This window comes from Maylandia zebra, linkage group LG3, assembly GCF_041146795.1.
Source record: "Maylandia zebra isolate NMK-2024a linkage group LG3, Mzebra_GT3a, whole genome shotgun sequence".
In the NCBI taxonomy this organism is placed as follows: domain Eukaryota; kingdom Metazoa; phylum Chordata; class Actinopteri; order Cichliformes; family Cichlidae; genus Maylandia; species Maylandia zebra.
Window position 1 is genome coordinate 8,359,126 of NC_135169.1, and position 19,061 is coordinate 8,378,186.

The following is a 19,061-nucleotide window of genomic DNA, read 5'->3' on the forward strand; positions in this document are numbered from 1 at the left end:
CACTTTAATGTCAGACAATATTTTCAGGGAACGACCTTTAAGGTGTCGCGGATAAATACAACAAAAGAATTAAAAAAAGAAAGTGTGGTATTTTGTAAATATAATAATAAACGTGACTTGAGCTGTGCGCCAACAACAATGACAGTGACATCCTCCTCTCTGCTTCTTAATGCTCTCTGGTCGCTATGGTAACGCGTAAATAGTTCTTTCAAAATAAGACACACAACTACAACCATACATTTCACATCGGAGGATCAACTATCGCAGAACGGTACCAAAGGACTCACGGACCGGGACCCGTCCGTGGGCCTATTAGGGACCGCTCCTGTACAGGAGACACTGGACTAGATTGATTGACAATGGTCTACAGCAATCAGAACGCACAACACGATGTACTGTAAAACAAATAAATAAATCAGCGAAACAGCAAGTGTCGCGGAAGGTGCGCCGCGTTATAGCGAGGGACCACTGTACACTTTTGGCCACGAACAATTTAGGGGATGGTGAATTTTTTTGAACAAACCCAGAGTGTTCCGGTTACTGTGGAGCTCCACAGTGGCTGCAGCCAGGTGCTCTTGGTTAAAAGATGCGCAGCTGCATTTTGAATTAACTGGAGCCGGCAAAGAGAAGAGTGTTGGAGGCCCGAGTAGAGGGAGTTACAGTCGTCCAATCTGGATATTCTGCCCTCACTAGGGTGTGAAGCTGGTTTCTAGCTTGGCAGATAGCTAACAGGTCCACAATAAACATCCAGGAGTCAGCGGATACGTTTTAGATGTTTACTGTTGAAGCACTGTAAAACTGGTACAGAAACAAAAATAAAATATTACATTTCTGCTGTAATTGCATTTTCTTTACAACATCAAACATTAAGCCATGCACTACAATGTATATAACACAAACACAAACTTATCCAAACCCTTTCACTGGTTATTAGGCCCACGCATTTAGCGATTAGCTTAATGCTAACATTACATGGGAAATCCCATAGACGGGCTAACGTGTTAGCATCGCGGCCGTTTTACCTCACAAAAGAAAGTTTTCCACACAAACCTCTAAACTGCTACACAAAACTATCGCGGGAAAGCTTACAAAACAGATAGCAACTACTTACAGGCATGTGCTCTCTCAGGCTCAGCAAGAAAAAGTGAACAAAAAGTGGAACAGACAACAGTTTGGCTATAGGACTGTTTTTCACTGGTGAGGTACTACGGCAAGTCTGCTGGTACAAAAAACACACACCCAAATGATCATGCCTGCCTTAAAGGGGCAGCACACTGGATGTAATAAATGCGTGGATAAGCTTTTCAAGGTCCTTTAAAGGAAGGAACGGCTTTGCTTTAGATATCTGACGCAACTGGTAAAAGCTGTTTTTTTATGTTGGTGTAATGCAACTGAAGTAATGTTGTTAAGTCTTTGAACTCATATTCGTTTATTGTCATGACTGTATTTCAGGGCTGGACTGGCCATCGGGCATACCGGGCATTTGCCCAGTGGGCTGCTCGTGATTTTTCGTTTTTATTGGCCGATGGGGTTTTCTTCCTTTTCTTTTTTTAACGGTATAAATGAGTGGTGGTGGATTGGCCAGTTGGTCATGATCGACTCTGGGCTGGACCAATTACAGCCGAGGAGGTCAAACTTTAAAGTTAAGGTGAAAAGGAACGGGATTTGTGCCGTACTACTTCAGCTAGAAAGTTGCTAATTCAATCATGAAACTGATCAATGATCAGCTGATCGGCTTTTCTCTCTGCGCCAGAAAGAGGAAACCAGCGGAGGTCGAATTAAACAACAGCAGCACGTTTAAGCTTGATCAGCTGTTGTTAGAATGTATTTAATATTAATTTCTAGTATCAGCTGATGTTTGCTGGAGCCACAGCTGTAAAGCTGCTGGTCATGATGTCGGTTTGGATATGTGGTGAGAGGGAAACATGAAGATGAAACCAGGAGATGTCCTTACTGAATCATCAGAGCTGAACAGGAGGTGATGGAGAAACAGGTTTACCTTTCAGGTGACAGGAATGAGTTGAAGGGAAGTTCTGAACTGTTTCTGTGTGCTACTGTTTAGAATACCAGAATAGGGAAGGTGGTGTAGGTTTAAGTTTAATTATAAAGGCTTTAAAGGATTTTTGACTTTTCCTGTAATACCATGGTGGGCCGGTCACTAGTCAAAATGCCCATATTTTGTGCCAGTCCAGCCCTGCTGAATTTGAAGTTATTTTTATTTTTGTATGATACCTGATTTATATTGAATATGACTGAAGTAAACTAAAGTCTAAACTACTTAGTCATTTGTTTAATTGTAATTTAGCATTATATAACTCACATATAAAACTATCAATTGTAATTTTAAATGGTTTAAAAGCATGTAGAATAGCATATGTAGGCAAGTACATTTCTCCTTTTTATCAAGAAGCAAAGACAAAAAGGAAAAAAAACTGAATCATTCGTCCCCACCAATGCCAAAACGAAATCTACGCCCTTGCACACAGCTGTGTCCAGCAAGCTCCACCCACTGCTCCTAAAAAGGTGTGGTCAGTGATGGATCTCAGCTTCCCGTGCCCCTCCCCTCCCCTGCAGCCGAGCCACAAACATCCACAGATACACACAGTGTTGTTAACGGTTACTCCACATGCACATGACACTGACACACCTTATATTTGGTCAGACTTACAGAAACAGCCAACAGTGCACTTTCCAAGAACACAGGTTTGTAGGAGTTTATACATTAGCTGTGTGATCATACTGAGAACACACAGGACTCAACAGGCCTCAGTATCAGCTGACAGCATCTTCAGCACCATCTGTTCACTGATGTCCTTCACTGATCAATAATCAAATAAACACATCAAACTGATTGATCAGTGATCAGAGCAGACGGATCAGTGGAGCTGATCCTGATGGCCTCTGCTTATTTCTCGGCCTGATTTTTCCCTGCAGAGGAAACAGAAGAGTCACTCCTCACACACACACACACACACACACAAACATGAATGAACTAACTAACCTTTGACTGTGAGCCACACCCTCTTGTATCTCCAGGCCTCCTTGCTGTTGACCTCACATCCGTATCTCCCAGCATCTCCCACTTTGAGGTGTCTCAGGGTCAGACTGAGGTCTCCAGACCTCAGAGCGTCTTCATTCATCTCAGTGCGACCTTTGTAATGGTCGTCCTGTTTGTCGGGCCGGTCAGAGCCGTTCTCATACACGTGGACCTTCATGTATTCTGGTTCATAACATTTCCACACCACTTCACTGTCGTCAGGCAGGTTTTCTGTGGTTTGAAAGGGAAGACAGATGGACTCCGCCCCCTCCTCCTCCTCCACCTGACACTCTGAGAGGACAACAAACAACGTGAGCATGTTAACATTTTACTTGTTATTGATGACACACCAGTCGTGGACTTTATGTTTTTACTTAATCCCCCAGTTTTTATGTTGATTCATAAAAGCTGAATCAACATAAAGCGTCTACAGCCTGTTCATAGCCCAGCATCATCCTTAAACCATTGGCTGTCTGAGTGGTGTGTAGACTCATGTGGGTCTCTGAGATTCTGATGAGGAGAGACAGCATCTATCCAGCTTTGGAAGAAGCATTTAGGGAAATCTGTATGCAACACTGAGACCAGGATGTTTCCGGCTCACACGCCTCTCTGCAGACACCTGCTGCTGTTGTAAAGGTTTCCATCACTCGTCTCATTTTAGGACATTGGGAACGAGCTCAGGGTTTGTTTTTGCAACACTATAGCCGGGCTGATAGAGTCAGAGCTCTGAAGTCTTATGTCTGATTCTCTTACACTCATCTCATCTCATGAACGTCCTCACAATATCTGAACCACTACAAAAATGAATCAAATTTACAGTTTCCCACAAACTTATCTTTGAGCCTGGTTGATGCTTTAACTGCTGACATTTACCAGTTTCTCTCCCACAAACTACTTCAGTCATTACAAACCACTGACTTATCAAACACAAACTGTGAATAAGGATCATCTGCTGCACTGACCTTCGACTTTCAGCTCCACTTTTTTCTCCATCAGGACTTTTCCCTCCCTGCTGTAGGCGGTGCAGGTGTAGGTGTCCCTGTCTGTGTGTGTGGGGTATGTCAGGGTCAGATTGAGGTCTCCAGTCTTCAGCGGGTCTTCAATCATTTCTGTTCGGCTCCTGTAACGTCTGTGCTGTTTTTCAGAGTCTTCCTGATACACGTGGACTATCCTGCCATCTCTGTCCTTCCACACGACTTTATTTACCTGAGACAGGTGAACTGTGGCTTTGCAGGGCAGCTTGGCAGACGTCACACCTGAACCCACCTCCACCTCACGAACTGAAAGAACAACCAAGCACAACATGAGCTGCACAGCATCAGCACACTTCCTTTGACAGGATGAAGTGAAATGTTTGCAGTAAAACATGTTGGACTGGTTCCAGTCTGAAACGTGTTCCTTTGCTCCATGAAGCGACTGTGCTGCGTTTGGTGTCCAATCAGCAGCAGAGCTGAACTGAACGTGTCTGCCAGATACCACAGAGTCAAAGCTTTCTGCGTCTCATGGTTTCACTCCAGTCAAAGCTGTGAAGAGTGTAAAAGCTCGAGGGAGAGGTGGACACAGTGTTTCTGTAACACTCATCACACATCTGACTGCACTTACAGTAAACCATGGACAGGGTAAGACATGGACCTGCTGTCCTGATGTTACTCTGTGTTTTCTGAAGTCCTGCTTCCAGCCTGGAGATGAGCTTCTTCAATGGTTGTCACAGCTTTTTCTATCCATGGGGCCTTTTTTCTTTAACTATTATAAGACTAATCCATCTTACCAAGAGAAGGATCATCAGAGGAGAGCTGAAACTAACAGGTGTGGTTATTGATTGCACCTAACTGTTATGTTATCAGTCAGTTGCATCATCAGTGGATAGCAGGATGGACACTCCTGCAGGCACTTAGAGCTCAGTGCGTCTCCTCACTACCAGCTTTAGTTACTTTCTGTTAGCCTATTGTTGAAATCTCCCAATCCTTTGAATCTTTGGGCTGAAGGAAGGACAGTACTCGGTGTATAAATGCTCAATCAACAATCATTTATTTCCATACAATTCAACACTTATGAGCATTAGAACCATCATGATGGGGAGACATGCCTGCAGAGGGTCACAGCATGTCTCAAAATGGTGACAGGTTGCTCAGCTTCTTATAGCCTCTAGCGGCCCCCACCTAGTCGTAAAAGCCTAAACATTCACATTCTTTCTCTCTTACTAAGTTATGACCTCGGCTCCTTGTTTCTCTGCTCTCTGTAAGGTGGGGGTCTGTCTCTTCTATTATCGGCACAAGGTCCTCTGCACACAACATTCTCTTCATGATTCAGCAGTATGAAATGTCAAGAAACAGCGTAACACATTCAACAGTGTCGAGTAATACAGGTCAATCCAATAGATCTAATGATTTTCACACTCTTTTAAGTCAGAAGTATAATGCAAACTAAAACTACATACTGATCACACCATCTAAACTAAAGGATAATATATGTCCTACAGCTGTTATCATAATTCAACTACTTTGATTACATATATAAGGTAACATATGGTAACAGAATAATATCACACTATAATGATAATACCAGAAACTTTGGCCCTTCAAACAAAGAGTTGGTCCAGACGTCTTGTACAGGATAACTGGGATCTAACAGTTCGTGGTAACCATCAGTGATGTAAAGATCACTAACAACTCATTCAGGACAGAGACGTCAGCTATGGTGCTGTCAAATCACCAAATCAAACTTTGCTGATTACCTTCAAGGTTCTGATATTTCATCAGATGGTCCAATAAAACACTCACCTTCTTTGTTCTTTAACGTTTTGTATCTACAAGACAGCCATGCAGCAAACATAACAGCCAGAAGAACCACAGGAACCAGGACACCTGAGAGGACTTTGAACCAGACTGCAGAACGAGGAGGAAGTTCTGTGATCGACACAAAACAAACAACCTGAACATCAACCAACAGATTTTTAGAACTTCCCATTAGCATGCATCTGACCTGACAGCACTGACCTGTGACCTTCAGGTCTACATAGGCCTTGTTCCGATCTTGTCCATGCTTGCGGTATGTGCAGGTGTAGTTTCCACTGTCAGAGACTGTGGGCTTCCTCAGAGTGAGGCTGAGGTCTCCAGTCTGCAGAGCCTCGGCTCTCAGTGATGTTCGACTGAAGTAACGAATGTTCTGATCTTTAAAATCGTCACCACTCGGCAGACGCACGTGGACCGTTGGGTCCTTGAGCTCCTCACGGTCCCACACTGCTGCTGTGGACTCAATGGTAACATCAGCTTGTACCTGACAGGGCAGCAGGACAGACTCCACCCCCTCATACACCTCCACCCCTGAGGCATGCTGGGAACCTGAGGATAAAAATATAAAGCAGGTGAGTGCTGTGATTTTGTAACAGCTGAGAGACACAGGACATCAGGTAAAGTTCCAAAGAGTTTCCTGATGGTTCACAGATGAACTAAACAGGTAAAGAGGAGCCGACTGAGTCAACAACCAGGAAAGTGAGTGACTCAGTAGAAGCAGACGTCCTCATGTGCAAACATGTCAGCCTGTCTGACTCTGAGCCGTCCCTCTGATGGACACAGCTCTGATGCTGGAACATTTTGTGGATTTGTGTGTGACATGTATACCTATATAACTATATAGACTATCTATCTATGTGCACTGAACATAGATATTTTAACTTTCACGCAGTCTTAAGCACATGGTTTATTAAGGGGGTACAGTGACAGTTGATGTACGGGGAGATTTCTCCTGAGTAACTCAACCTCCCCAATACACACTCGTCTTTCATGCAGCACAACCAAAACAGTTACACTGTATGTGTGTCTGTGATTATGTCATACGATATAATCTCACACACACACACACACACACACACACACACACACACACACACACACACACACACACACACACACACACACACACACACACACACACACACAGTGAATTTCCTTTCAGTGTGGAGATGATGCAGCAGAATTTAGCTTTGTGTTGGGTTCTGATGAAAAACAATCAGTAAGGTTTCGTTTGTATATTTACAACAATTAATGCAAAATGAATCAGAATAATCTGAAGGAAGCTGACAAATATGTAAAAGATGCCACTGTGACATGAAACAGGTGAACAGCAGAGATGCAGTTTGTTCACAATAAGTTCAATATGACCTAATGTTATATTAACAAAGTTACCATTGAAATGTTAAGATACTGAAGTAAAAAACTGAAGACACTTACTTCAACCTTCAAATATAAACAGCTTCTAAACAAACTGCTGTGATGTTGTGTTTCATGAGTCATCAACCTGTTCTTCATGAGCTGCTTCAAAATGAATAAAACACTGAGATCTGAGTGAATGTGTGTCAGTGCTTTATTCATGATGAACTAAAACCTCACTGAGCTTCATAGTTCTCAGTTATTTGAGCCACATGGTGGGATCCACCCTGCATCACCCGAGCAGGGAGGGCTTCATTCAGCAGGACACAGAGAGCAGACATCAGTGCACTGCATATATAATAACCTGTGTGTGTGTGTGCGCACATGCATGCAGAGTATCAGAGCAGCTTTCTTACCGAGTAAGAGGAGCATCAGCATCAGTGGCATCTTCATCCTGCAAAGTCCCGTTAAATCTGATCCTCAGTCAGACACATGCAGCAGCACTGCAGACACTCCCAGAGGCTGCTGCACAAACACCAGCTTACTTTCACTTTCATTTTCATGCAAGGGTTAAAAATGATTGATTTTTAGTTTGAGATTTATTATTATTGTTGTTTTTTCTGTCCTGTTCAGCAGCTTTAGAAGGAGAATTATGATCTGAATGCTTCGTCAGTTTATTTATCTTGTATGTGAATAAATAATATGTATTGTGTAACAGTGTTTGAGCTGACAGGCTGGGAGGGGCAGATTATCAAGAAGAAAGAACAAGCTAGAGTGAGAAAGAGAAAGAGAAAAGAGGGAAAATGTGCAGTAAAGCTGTTCAGAGGCTCTGAAAGATAAAATTATCTGAGAGTCCCGATCAAAAGCTTAAGACTGCTTGAAAAATGTCAAAAAATCCTGTTTTGCTTGGTTGGATCTTAACAAGGTTCCAAGTAGAGCTTCAACATGCAACAAGAAGAAATGGGAGAAAACATTTTTTGAGCCTGCAATTTATTTAAAACAATGCTTAAACTGAAACAGGCGGTTTTACAGCTGATCAAAAGAAAAGAAAGAAACACAGAGACTAAATGCACACAAGGAGGTGATCAGGGGAAGTAGAAACACACGAGGAAACAGCTGACTGGAATACACCTGATGACCAACGTTCCCTCTAATGTTTCATGTGTCTGAACACACAAACTGAGCGTCCCTTGGACCACTGTGAGCAACAGCAGACGTGTGCACTGTGGTCACGCCAGCATCCAATCCATCCAAGTTACATGTTTATTAAAATAATCAAATTACAGCATTTATGTTAGACTACTTTTAATTAACTGCTTTAGCCCACTTACAATGAAAATAAAATCTTGTTCCTGACCTGTGCAGCATGTTAACACTATTGGAAGTAAAAATAACTTGAACTCCAATTTTGAAAACACAACTTTATTATTATTTTTTTCTTAATCTTTAAATATAGTAAACATACCTTGTGTGCCACAGACTGCTCCCAAACACGAGGGGACAAGTAATGCCTCTAAAACACTTAAGTTGGCTTTATTAAACGTTAGATCTTTAGCTGGGAAAACATTTTTAATTAATGATTTAATCACTGAGCACAGCCTTGATTTTATGTTTTTAACTGAAACTTGGTTGGACCAAAGTAACAGTGGAGCTGTTCTCATCGAGACGACCCCTCCTAACTACAGTTTTATCAGTGAGGTCAGGGCGAGCAGGAGAGGAGGAGGGGTTGCTGTCTTATTTAATGAATCATTTCAATGTAAGCAGCTATCTCCTGGAAGTTGTCAGTCTTTTGAATATGTGGCTTTACAGCTGAAGGCCCCATCCAAAGTTGTGTTTCTTAATGTTTACAGGCCTCCCAAATACTGCACAGACTTTTTTAATGACCTCAGTGAACTGCTGTCTGTGATCTGTGTTGATTTCGACTGTGTAATTATTGTTGGGGATTTTAACATTCATGTGGACAACCCTCAGGACAAAGGGACTAAAGACCTGAGTAACACTCTGGGCAACTTTGGGCTGACTCAGCATGTAACAGAGGCCACACATAATAGAGGACACACTCTTGACCTACTGATCTCCAAAGGCCTGAGCATTTCAAAGGTTACTGTGTCTGATGTGGGCCTGTCTGATCATTACTGTGTTTTCTTTGAAAGTAAAATCTCAGCCCACACAAATATATCAACAACAGTGATCACAAAACGGTGTATAACTGAACACAGTAGTGCAATTTTTAACCAGGTCTTCCCATTAACACCTGACCTGCCCAGAGGGTCAGTCAATGAGCTCGTCAATAGCTTCAATGCTAACATGTTAAATGTAATGGACACTATTGCTCCCATTAAGGTGAAGGTTATCTCTGGAAGGAAAAAGTCTCCATGGAGAAACTCCACACTGGTGAAAAATGAAAAAAGAGAGTGTAGGAAAGCTGAGCGCAGATGGAGAAAAACAAACCTCCAGGTTCATTATGACATCTATAAAGAGAAACTTCACAATTATAATTTACAACTGAGGAATGCAAGGAGGTCCTACTTCTCTGACATCATCACTAAAAACAGCCATAATGCTCGGGTCTTATTTTCTACAGTTGACAGGCTAACAAACCCTCCTGTGTCAGTGGCAGCTGAACTTCATTCGACCATGGCCTGCAATGACTTTGCCAAATTCTTCACAGACAAAATCCAAAAAATTAGACAAGCAATTGGTACATCAACAGCAGATCCAGGATATGTACTGTGTCCACCAAAAAACTGTTTAAACACCATGAAACAGTTTCAACCTATTAACAGCAAAGACCTGGAGGACATCTTAGGTCAACTGAACTCCTCCTCCTGCTGTTTAGATGTCCTGCCAACAAGTTTTTTCAAAAAGGTCTCAAAGACTTTAGAGTCAGACCTGTTACAGATCGTCAACTTTTCTTTAATATCAGGTGTGTTTCCAGAATCACTAAAAACTGCTGTAATCAAACCTATACTGAAAAAGGACAATCTTGACAAGACACAAATGAACAACTACAGGCCGATCTCAAATCTCCCATTTTTAAGTAAGATCATTGAAAAAGCAGTTTCTCAACAGCTCAATTACTTCTTAAAACAGAATAACTGCTACGATGCCTTCCAGTCAGGTTTTAGACAGAATCACAGCACTGAAACTGCTCTGACCAAAGTGTTTAATGACATATGTCTGAATACAGACAGTGGAAAAATGTCAGTCCTAGTTTTACTGGATCTCAGTGCAGCATTTGACACAGTTGACCACAACATATTACTCAAACGACTGGAGAACTGGACAGGTCTTTCAGGAACTGTACTAAACTGGTTCAAAACATATGTAGAAAACAGGAAATACTTTGTATCAATAGGTAACTTCACATCTGAGCAGACAAGCATCACATGTGGAGTTCCCCAAGGTTCCATCTTGGGACCCCTTCTGTTTAACATCTACATGCTCCCACTGGCACAGATTATAAAGAACAACAAAATAAACTATCACAGCTATGCAGATGACACACAAATATATATCACAATGTCACCAGGAGACCGAGGCCCTGTACAGGCTCTTGGTAAATGCATTGAGGAAATTAATGACTGGTTGTGCCACAATTTTCTCCAGCTAAACAAAAACAAAACTGAGGTAATAGTCTTTGGCGCCAAAGAAAAACGATTACAGGTCACCAGAGAACTTCAATCTATACACCTAAAAACCACAAACCAGGCGAGAAATTTGGGTGTAGTGATGGATGCAGACCTAAACTTAGAAAAACACATTAAGACAATAACAAAGTCAGCTTACTATCACCTCAAGAATATTTCAAGGATAAAAGATCTGATGTCTCAACAGGACCTGGAAAAACTAGTCCATGCATTCATCTTTAGTAGGCTTGATTACTGTAACAGCATCTTTACAGGTCTACCTAAAAAATCAGTCAGACAACTACAGCTCATTCAGAACTCTGCTGCTCGAGTCCTCACTAAGACCAAAAAAGTGGACCACATCAGTCCAGCTCTGAGGTCTTTACACTGGCTGCCTGTCCGTCAGAGGATAGACTTTAAAGTCCTGATGCTGGTCTATAAAGCTCTGAATGGTTTAGGACCAAAATACATCAGTGACCTCCTGACCCAGTATGAACCATCCAGATCCCTCAGGTCATCTGGATCCGGTCTTTTATCAGTTCCCAGAGTCAGAACCACACACGGAGAAGCTGCATTCAGCTTTTATGCTCCTTATATCTGGAACAAACTCCCAGAAAGCCTCAGATCAGCTGAAACACTCAGTTTATTTAAATCCAGGTTGAAGACTCACCTGTTCTCAGCTGCATTTGAATAAAGCACCAAATCCACACTTTTAAGCTTAAATTTCAAAACTTACATTAACTACTGATCTTATCTATTTCTGATTTTATCTGTTTTGATTTTATATACTGTTTTGTTTTGTTTGTTTGTTTGTTTGTTTGTTTGTTTGTTTGTTTGTTTGTTTGTTTGTTTGTTTGTTTGTTTGTTTGTTTGTTTGTTTGTTAAGTGGGTTTAGAGCTCTGGGTAGCTCCCCAGCTGGGTCTAGACTGGGTCTAGAGAGTATTTTAAATTCAGGGAATTTAAAATAGAAAGTAGCTCGTCCACAGAAGGACTGGTAGCTGCCCTTACGATAAGGGTTCAGATCGCGCGAACAGGTGTGAAATGTGTGTGTTTAGTTAGTTTGTTTGTTTGCTTGTTTTAATCAATTTTAAATCATGCTTTTTATTTGTTTTTGTTTCTAATGTCTCTGTAAAGCACTTTGAATCACCTTGTTGTTGAATTGTGCTATACAAATAAATTTGCCTTGCCTTGCCTTGCCTTAAATAGTATCATCAACATCAGTACATCTGTACATCAGTTGAAAAGCTGCATCAAAAATTCAAGTAAGGAGTTACTTGTCCAATGAAGCCTTCAATAGGTGGACTTCATTTTTAAAGCAAAAATCTGAGTAATTTTCAAGAAGCGACATTTGTGAATGAAAAATTTTGCAACTATAAACAAGTTGTTAATCCCAAATTCTATTTTCTTATTTTCTGTTTGTAGGCCAAATCTAATTACTTGAAAGGTTAGAGAAGGGCAGTCAATATTTTTAGAGGTTAACCAGGACTGAAAATCATCCCACAAACATCTGGAACTCTCACATGAATAAAAAAGGTGCTCTGTAGTCTCAATATCACTGTTGCAAAAAGTGTGTTCGTATCTATACTGAATTTCTTGTGAAGACAGTCGTTGGACGGGTATATGGCATTTAAGATTTTAAAGTGATTTTCTTTTGCTTTTGGTGGAATTGGAAAAGAAAGATACTCAGTCAAAAACCTCGAGTTATAATCTTTAAACAAATATTTTCTTTTTAATTGAGAAGGAAAAAGTTGTTTGGTTAGAATTTTGCATGTCTTTCCTTCAAATTGACGATCATCAATAATTAGGGACGGCTCACAAATTATAGAGGAAGAACAGGTTAAACTGGCTTTAGCCATCTGAATCATTGCAGGGGGAATGGCTTTCACAACTTTAATGAATTTACTCTGAGTACATGATAAGCCATAATTATCTATGAATTTATTATATGATAATAATAAATATATATTTTAATATTTAATTTAAATAAATACTTATTTTCCACCCTGATTTATGAATAAATTCTTTACAAATCCTACCATGTGGATTCATGGATTTTTTTTTCACATTCTGTCTCTCACAGTTGAAGTGTACCTCTGGTGCAAATTACTGACCTCTGTCATCATTTTAAGTGGGGGAACTTGCACAATCGGTGGCTGACTAAATACTTTTTTGCCCCACTGTATATATATAATAATAAAAACTGCAAAGCTAAACTTAACCCTGGTTAACCCTGGTAGTTAACCCTTAACCCTGGTAGTTTGCCCTGGTTCAGCTTTGACAAAGTTGTCATCTTGTACCCTGTCAGAGCCCTGTATGCTTGCAGAGACCCCTACAGTAGGGCAACATGCAAATGTCCAAACCTTTGTGTTTTAGCTTTATTTATGTCTTACACAGCATCCAACTCTTTAGCTGACTTAATAACTTCAGCTAAAGTGAATAGTTAGTCTAATTCATTAGTGCAGCATTACTGGATCACCTCTGTTTGAAGTGATATAACGTGATGTACAACTATCACTGAAACAGCAAACTTTGTAAATAAACAAACAACACTTCTCACAAAATGTGTTCTTTATACCTGACTGTATACCTTCAAGCCTGTAGTTATATTTATTATCAGTTAGAGCCCCTCCTCATTGTTCTTCTTTGGTGCAACCCTATAAATACAGTGTACCCCTTTTGCCTCTCCCCTTTTCTACAATTCCCCAGTGGGAGACGTGGGTAATTCGTATGGGACTCATGGAGCATCTCTCTATGAGCACTCAGTGCTTTAAACAGTGAGTCCCAGTTTAACCAGCAGCCTTCACACCACACATCACACAGACATGGAAACTTCAAACCCTCAGACTGAAGACACCATCAGAAATAAACAGATTGTGATGAAGATGAAGAACTGGACCAGTTTGCTGTGGTTTCTTCTGTTCCTGTCAGAAATAAGAGTCTGGCAGCACTTTGCTCTCCTTCCACATGTTTAAGGAGGAAGTGAAGACGAGTGAGTCAGTCGTCTTCCTCTGTGGGCCCAACATCAGGCAGCAGCCACGTATTTGTAAAAACCCAGCACACTGCTTCAGAAACACTGAGTCCAGGTGACCAGAGTCATGTGATCAGTGAGGTCTTCACTCAGGACGTCACTGCTTCAGGACCTGATTCGGAGGTTTATAAGGACGTGGATCATTGGTGTTGTGTGAGAGCTGGTGAACCATGGGGAACATAAATAAAAACCAGGCCATCAGCAATTTACCTCTCAGTTCTAAAACCTACATAATACACTATACATATAGTTATATGGGTTATAGTATGTTATAAATAAATGTAGCTTCACGCTGCACTTCATATGTTTTTCCACTAGATGGCAGCACAGAGGCCTGTGTTGGAAAGCTTTGAGTAATGAAGCGTTTTCAATCCAAGCTTCAGAAAGCTTCATGTGATCATCAAGGAAGCAACCAGGAAATATCTGCTGTGTGTAAAAACAGCAACACAAGAATCCAGGATGAAGACAAGAAACTCAAAGCTCACACACAAAACAGGCGGAGCTAATTTTGTGACGTGTTTCTGTAAAAACACCACAGAAGTGAATCATCAAAGTTTCCATGTGAGCTGATGATGCTGCTGCAGAGTTTCTGTGAACCTCCTGTGACCCCGCCTCCTCATACAGAGACATCTTATTGGCTTTATTCATTCTGCTCAGCACAGACGTGCTGCACCCTGGATCCCAACAAGAGCTCCAGTTGGATCCAGTTTGATCCAGTTTCTGCAGTAAATCTAACGGTGTGTTCACACCGAACGCGATGGACGCGAATAGAGCGTCAGGTTTACATGTAAAGTCAATGGAAAGGCGCGATGACGCGCGATTGCGGGTCCCGCGAAAATTCGGAAGCAGATTTGCGTCGCGAAAACGCCAAAACGCGTGAAACGCGCGTCAGTGTAGCGCGTCTGGCGCGTTTGACTCGCGAATAAAACCACGCGCGTGAGTTTTTGTGTTGCATTTTGTGCATACGCGCGTTTCGCGTCTACCGCTCGAGTTGGAAAAATCTGAACTCCAGCGTCAAATCGCGCCGCGACAACCAATCAGGAGCCTGGTGACGTGGCTGTTACCTAGGTCAAAGGGGCAGATCCAGCCAAAGCCTTTCATACTTCAATGGAGGGGAAGGCTAATCAATGCGGTAGCAAACAACTCGGAGCTGTACAACACCAGCTGCTTTCTGGACCGAGACAGGAATAAAAAGGACCGAGCTTGGAGGAAGATATGTGAAGAGATCGGGCAACCTGGTAAGTTCATTCATTTCTCTTTTGAAAGTTTTCACTGACCCGGGGAAGCCGCACAAAAGCTAGCAAGCCACCGCTATTTTCCCACTGACGTACAAATACCGTTCTGCTTTTATGCATGTTGTCATTTAGGAATATATTTTATTGTTTATTAATAAACAGCACACAGTGGTCCCGCTGTTCATCCCTCACTGCTTTGCTTTTTCGCTGATTTTTTATTGCACAGTACAGCATTGCATTCTGCAGCCTGATTGACAAATCTCCTGCGCTTGCCAAATTTATCACGTTTGGTTTTGATAACCATCGCGTCCAATAGAAAAAACAGCACAAAAACACCCATAACTATGAGCCTCATTCGGAAATAGACACCTGCACCGTGAGGGAAAAAGGCGCACGAAAGTGGCGGGCAGATGAAGACAAACCGCGGCATAATAATACTTTTACGTTTTGCAATCTACAAAGGTTTGCACTTTGAGAATCAATTGTGAGAACTGTGACCAGGGGCTAGTTATTCTGAGAACCCCTGCAATAAATGAGGGACCACTGTCTACTCTACGATTATTATATCCAACCTGTTAACATTTAATACTGTATTGATAGAACCAACTGATTCTGCAGCAGAGCATCCCCAGTCCCTGAGCTCCTGCTGCTGCACCCACAGATATGTACAGCAAGCACTGATACCTTTTTAGTCGGTGGGATTCCCTTGTGATCACCTTTACTAAATATCTACAACCAATCTGATTATATCCTGTTATTGTTTTTTTTTTTTCAATGTTGAAATTAAAATCTAGTAGCAGCCTTCTCATTTCTTTGTGTTTTGTGCTGTTTTACAGGCCCACAGAGGAGGACTGCTCCGAGGCAGATGAGGGACGGGTCCCAGGACGGTCCATCGGTGGTGGAGCTGGCCATCCTGGAGTCCCTGAAGAGGCCACACCAGTCTCCAATGGAGCATTTCCTCCTCAGCCTTGTTCCTGCTCTGGAGAGCAGCTGGTCCTTTTTATTCCTGTCTCTCTGTAAATTCTTATATTTTATATATTTATGTTTAATGTTTTTCTGTTTGAGACTTTTAATATTATTTCAAATAAATGTTTATAATGACTAATGTCTCAGTTCTACTACACAGCAAATGTTGGCACACAACTTGACACATGTAGAATTTATTTCATATTATACTAATGACAAAATATACTGATACAGTGGGATGCAGAAGTTTGGGCAACCTTGTTAATAGACATTATTTTCCTGTATAAATTGTTGGTTGTTACAATAAAAAATGTCAGTTAAATATCATACAGGAGACACACACAGTGATATTTGAGAAGTGAAAAGAAGTTTACTGGATTTACAGAAAGTGTGCAATAATTGTTTAAACAAAATCAAGCAGGTGCATCAATTTGGGCACCACAAAAAAGAAATGAAATGAATATTTAGTGTATATCAATGTGTGTGTCTCCTATATGATATATGGGGTGCCTTTGTCTGGATGTGCTTCCCATCCAGAGCTGCACAGCACAGAGGAAAGTTCCAGCGCTCCTGGAATCCCTCTGTGATGGACCGCCAGTCTCCAGGTGAAGGCACAGCCATGAAGTCGTCCACTAGACAGTCCCAGATGGCCGTCGCTGCCTGGGGGGTGATCTGGCTCACCGTGGACACACCGACTCTGAAACTGAACGCGATGGTCCTGAAGGAGTCCCCGGTGACAAGGAACCTGGACAAAATTGTTCAAAATCAGTATTATGTGTACTGCAGTTACAAAATACATTATTCAAATTCCAAAATACTTTTGTGATGTCAGATTTAAATCACAAAACATGAATCTTACATAAAACCTTTTGTAATTATAAGGATAATTACAAAATGTATATTAGATAATATCTAAAACAGTTGTGTTTTGTTTTAACTTTAACATATCATAATTTGATTGGTAGCAACTTTCACAACTACAGTGAGCCAATCACTCATAATTCCTAAACATGTCAATCAGGTAGGAATGAAGTAAGACATTAATAGAAATAAAGAGCTGTATGTTGACATGTAGCCCTTTCCTTGCTTAAATCATTAATATTTTTGAAAAATTAATCTGTGATAAGACAGCTTATCAAGATAGAACCATGTAACTAGAGATGAACCAAACTGTTCACAGTTTTATCTAACTCTGTTTTAATAAAGGATGGTGACCCCTGCTATAGAGTCTGACAGCTGCAGGGATTATATACAAATATTCAACTATCCCAGAATTAAACCAGGTCTAAATAAAAAGGAGTGAGTATCACTACAAAGGTTAACTCAGTGGTCCTAATGCTACAGTTTGATATCAGCAAACACCGAGCGCATACATTGATGTGACACCACAGCCATGCTATCATGCAAACACTGATAACAGCATAAATCGAATTAAATCGGGACTTGATGAGACCTTCTGAGTATCACTAGAAATATTATAAAGACTCGTCTCTGTACCACAGTTTGCTTTCAGTAAACACCGACAGCATTCACTGTTAGCATAGCACATCCATGTTAGCAGTGTATAACTGGATGGATTAGCATATTAGCACAGATATCAATAAAGGACTACCTTATTAACTAGTTTTACTAACCTCAGGCAGACGGACAGGCGCTCTGCAGGTGGGATTGAGCGTCTGTAGTTGGTGTCTAGGCGGGCGATGCTGGGACCGACGAGGGAAAGCAGGTCCTCAAACTGGCCGACGGTGATAGCGCTGGAATCGGCCGTCATCCAGGCGCAGCTCCTGGAGCAAGTGGTGAAACTCACCAAACTGCTCATGCCTCTGGAGGACCTGATGGACCCAGGTACGGCGAGGACGTCTTTTACGCTGCTGCTCTGCTCTCCACAGTACATAGAGAAGGGAGACTCTCTCTTCAAGCGCTAGCTCGATAGCTGCCATCTTGCAAAGATACCGGTCTAGCACAACTCCCTCCCACATTCCTCCCACATTTCCGGTTCACGCGCGTCAAAATATCATATTTTGACGCGCGATGGATTTTTCTTGGACACGCGTTGAGACGCGAATGTACACGCGTCAAATTAGGGGCGTTTGGGGCGTTTTATTCGCGTCCATCGCGTTCGGTGTGAACACACCGTAATGACGGGCGTCTGTCTCTCCTTAAGCTTTTCTGCCCACAAGGAGAGCTCTGCCTCCTGCCGCTCACGGGTCGTGTCATTCTGTCAGGCATGTCGTGTGTGGAGGTGAGGAAGACATGACCCAAACGCTGGACTCACGGTGCAGGATAATGGTGTTAATGGTGTTTTATTGTAGGTAGGCTGGATGAACAGAACATGAACTGAAATGACTGACTGGGTGACTGAACTGAACATACATGCGGAGAGACAACATCAACATCAATGACACAACAAAGAACTGGAGGAAACTGAGGACTTAAATACACAGACTGATGCGGATGATAATGAGAGACCGGTGAGTACACAGCTGAACATAATCTGGCTAACGACATGAGAGACGAGCTGATACGGGAAAAACAGGAAGTGAGAACAACATTGATGTGGCAAAATAAACTGAACATGAACAAACTGAAATCACTGGGTCAATGACCCAGCAACCCTGACAGCTGCATTGCTGGCTGATCCCAAAAGGTTGATTCTGCTCATCTGGACGTTTTCAGTGGGAGAAACATTTGGTCACTGATCCAGGTGACTTCTTCAGTCTTAGCTGACTGCAGGTTTCCAACCTTATAAACAGCACATTTGCACAATGATTGAAACTAGCAGCAGTGGTACCTGATATATATTATAGTAATAAAATACATAGACATATATAATACATACTAATGATGAAGGAACTGAGCTCACAGTCCATTTTTCATTTAGTGAACTTCTCAGTTTATTTTGGGGGGCTCAGAAATGCTCACTCTGTTTGTACATCACTTATTGTCAGCAATAGACTCATTCTGCTTTGTGGAAATAAACATGTGACATTATTTCCTGTGTTTTTGATGCAGCGTTTT

At 41.7% G+C, this 19,061-nt stretch overlaps 3 protein-coding genes across 5 annotated transcripts in view; all 3 read right to left on the reverse strand.

Annotated features, from left to right (window-relative positions):
- Positions 1-19,061, reverse strand: part of LOC112432630 (protein NLRC3-like) — a 214,143-nt gene that overhangs the window by 171,089 nt on the left and 23,993 nt on the right. The window lies entirely within an intron of this gene.
- LOC143414026 (uncharacterized) lies at positions 3,142-5,931 on the reverse strand. The gene is made up of 4 exons (XM_076877638.1): positions 5,818-5,931; positions 4,000-4,317; positions 3,202-3,328; positions 3,142-3,151 (listed from the first exon to the last, which is right to left on the reverse strand). Exons 1-4 carry the CDS (start codon positions 5,867-5,869, stop codon positions 3,142-3,144), a joined length of 507 nt encoding a protein of 168 aa, XP_076733753.1. The 5' UTR covers positions 5,870-5,931.
- LOC143416770 (uncharacterized) lies at positions 16,222-18,009 on the reverse strand. The gene is made up of 2 exons (XM_076882343.1): positions 17,678-18,009; positions 16,222-16,788 (listed from the first exon to the last, which is right to left on the reverse strand). Exons 1-2 carry the CDS (start codon positions 17,935-17,937, stop codon positions 16,518-16,520), a joined length of 531 nt encoding a protein of 176 aa, XP_076738458.1. The 5' UTR covers positions 17,938-18,009; the 3' UTR covers positions 16,222-16,517.

What these genes read in the sequence shown, in the direction of transcription:
- LOC143414026 (XM_076877638.1), bottom strand. Translation starts at nt 5,869, where the DNA reads ATGTTTGCTGCATGGCTGTCTTGTAGATACAAAACGTTAAAGAACAAA. An exon ending in AACGTTAAAGAACAAAGAAG is followed by an intron (nt 4,318 to 5,817) that starts GTGAGTGTTTTA and finishes TTGTTCTTTCAG; the next exon opens with TTCGTGAGGTGGAGGTGGGT. An exon ending in AGTGGAGCTGAAAGTCGAAG is followed by an intron (nt 3,329 to 3,999) that starts GTCAGTGCAGCA and finishes TTGTCCTCTCAG; the next exon opens with AGTGTCAGGTGGAGGAGGAG.
- LOC143416770 (XM_076882343.1), bottom strand. Translation starts at nt 17,937, where the DNA reads ATGTACTGTGGAGAGCAGAGCAGCAGCGTAAAAGACGTCCTCGCCGTA. An exon ending in CGCCTGTCCGTCTGCCTGAG is followed by an intron (nt 16,789 to 17,677) that starts GTTAGTAAAACT and finishes AATTTTGTCCAG; the next exon opens with GTTCCTTGTCACCGGGGACT.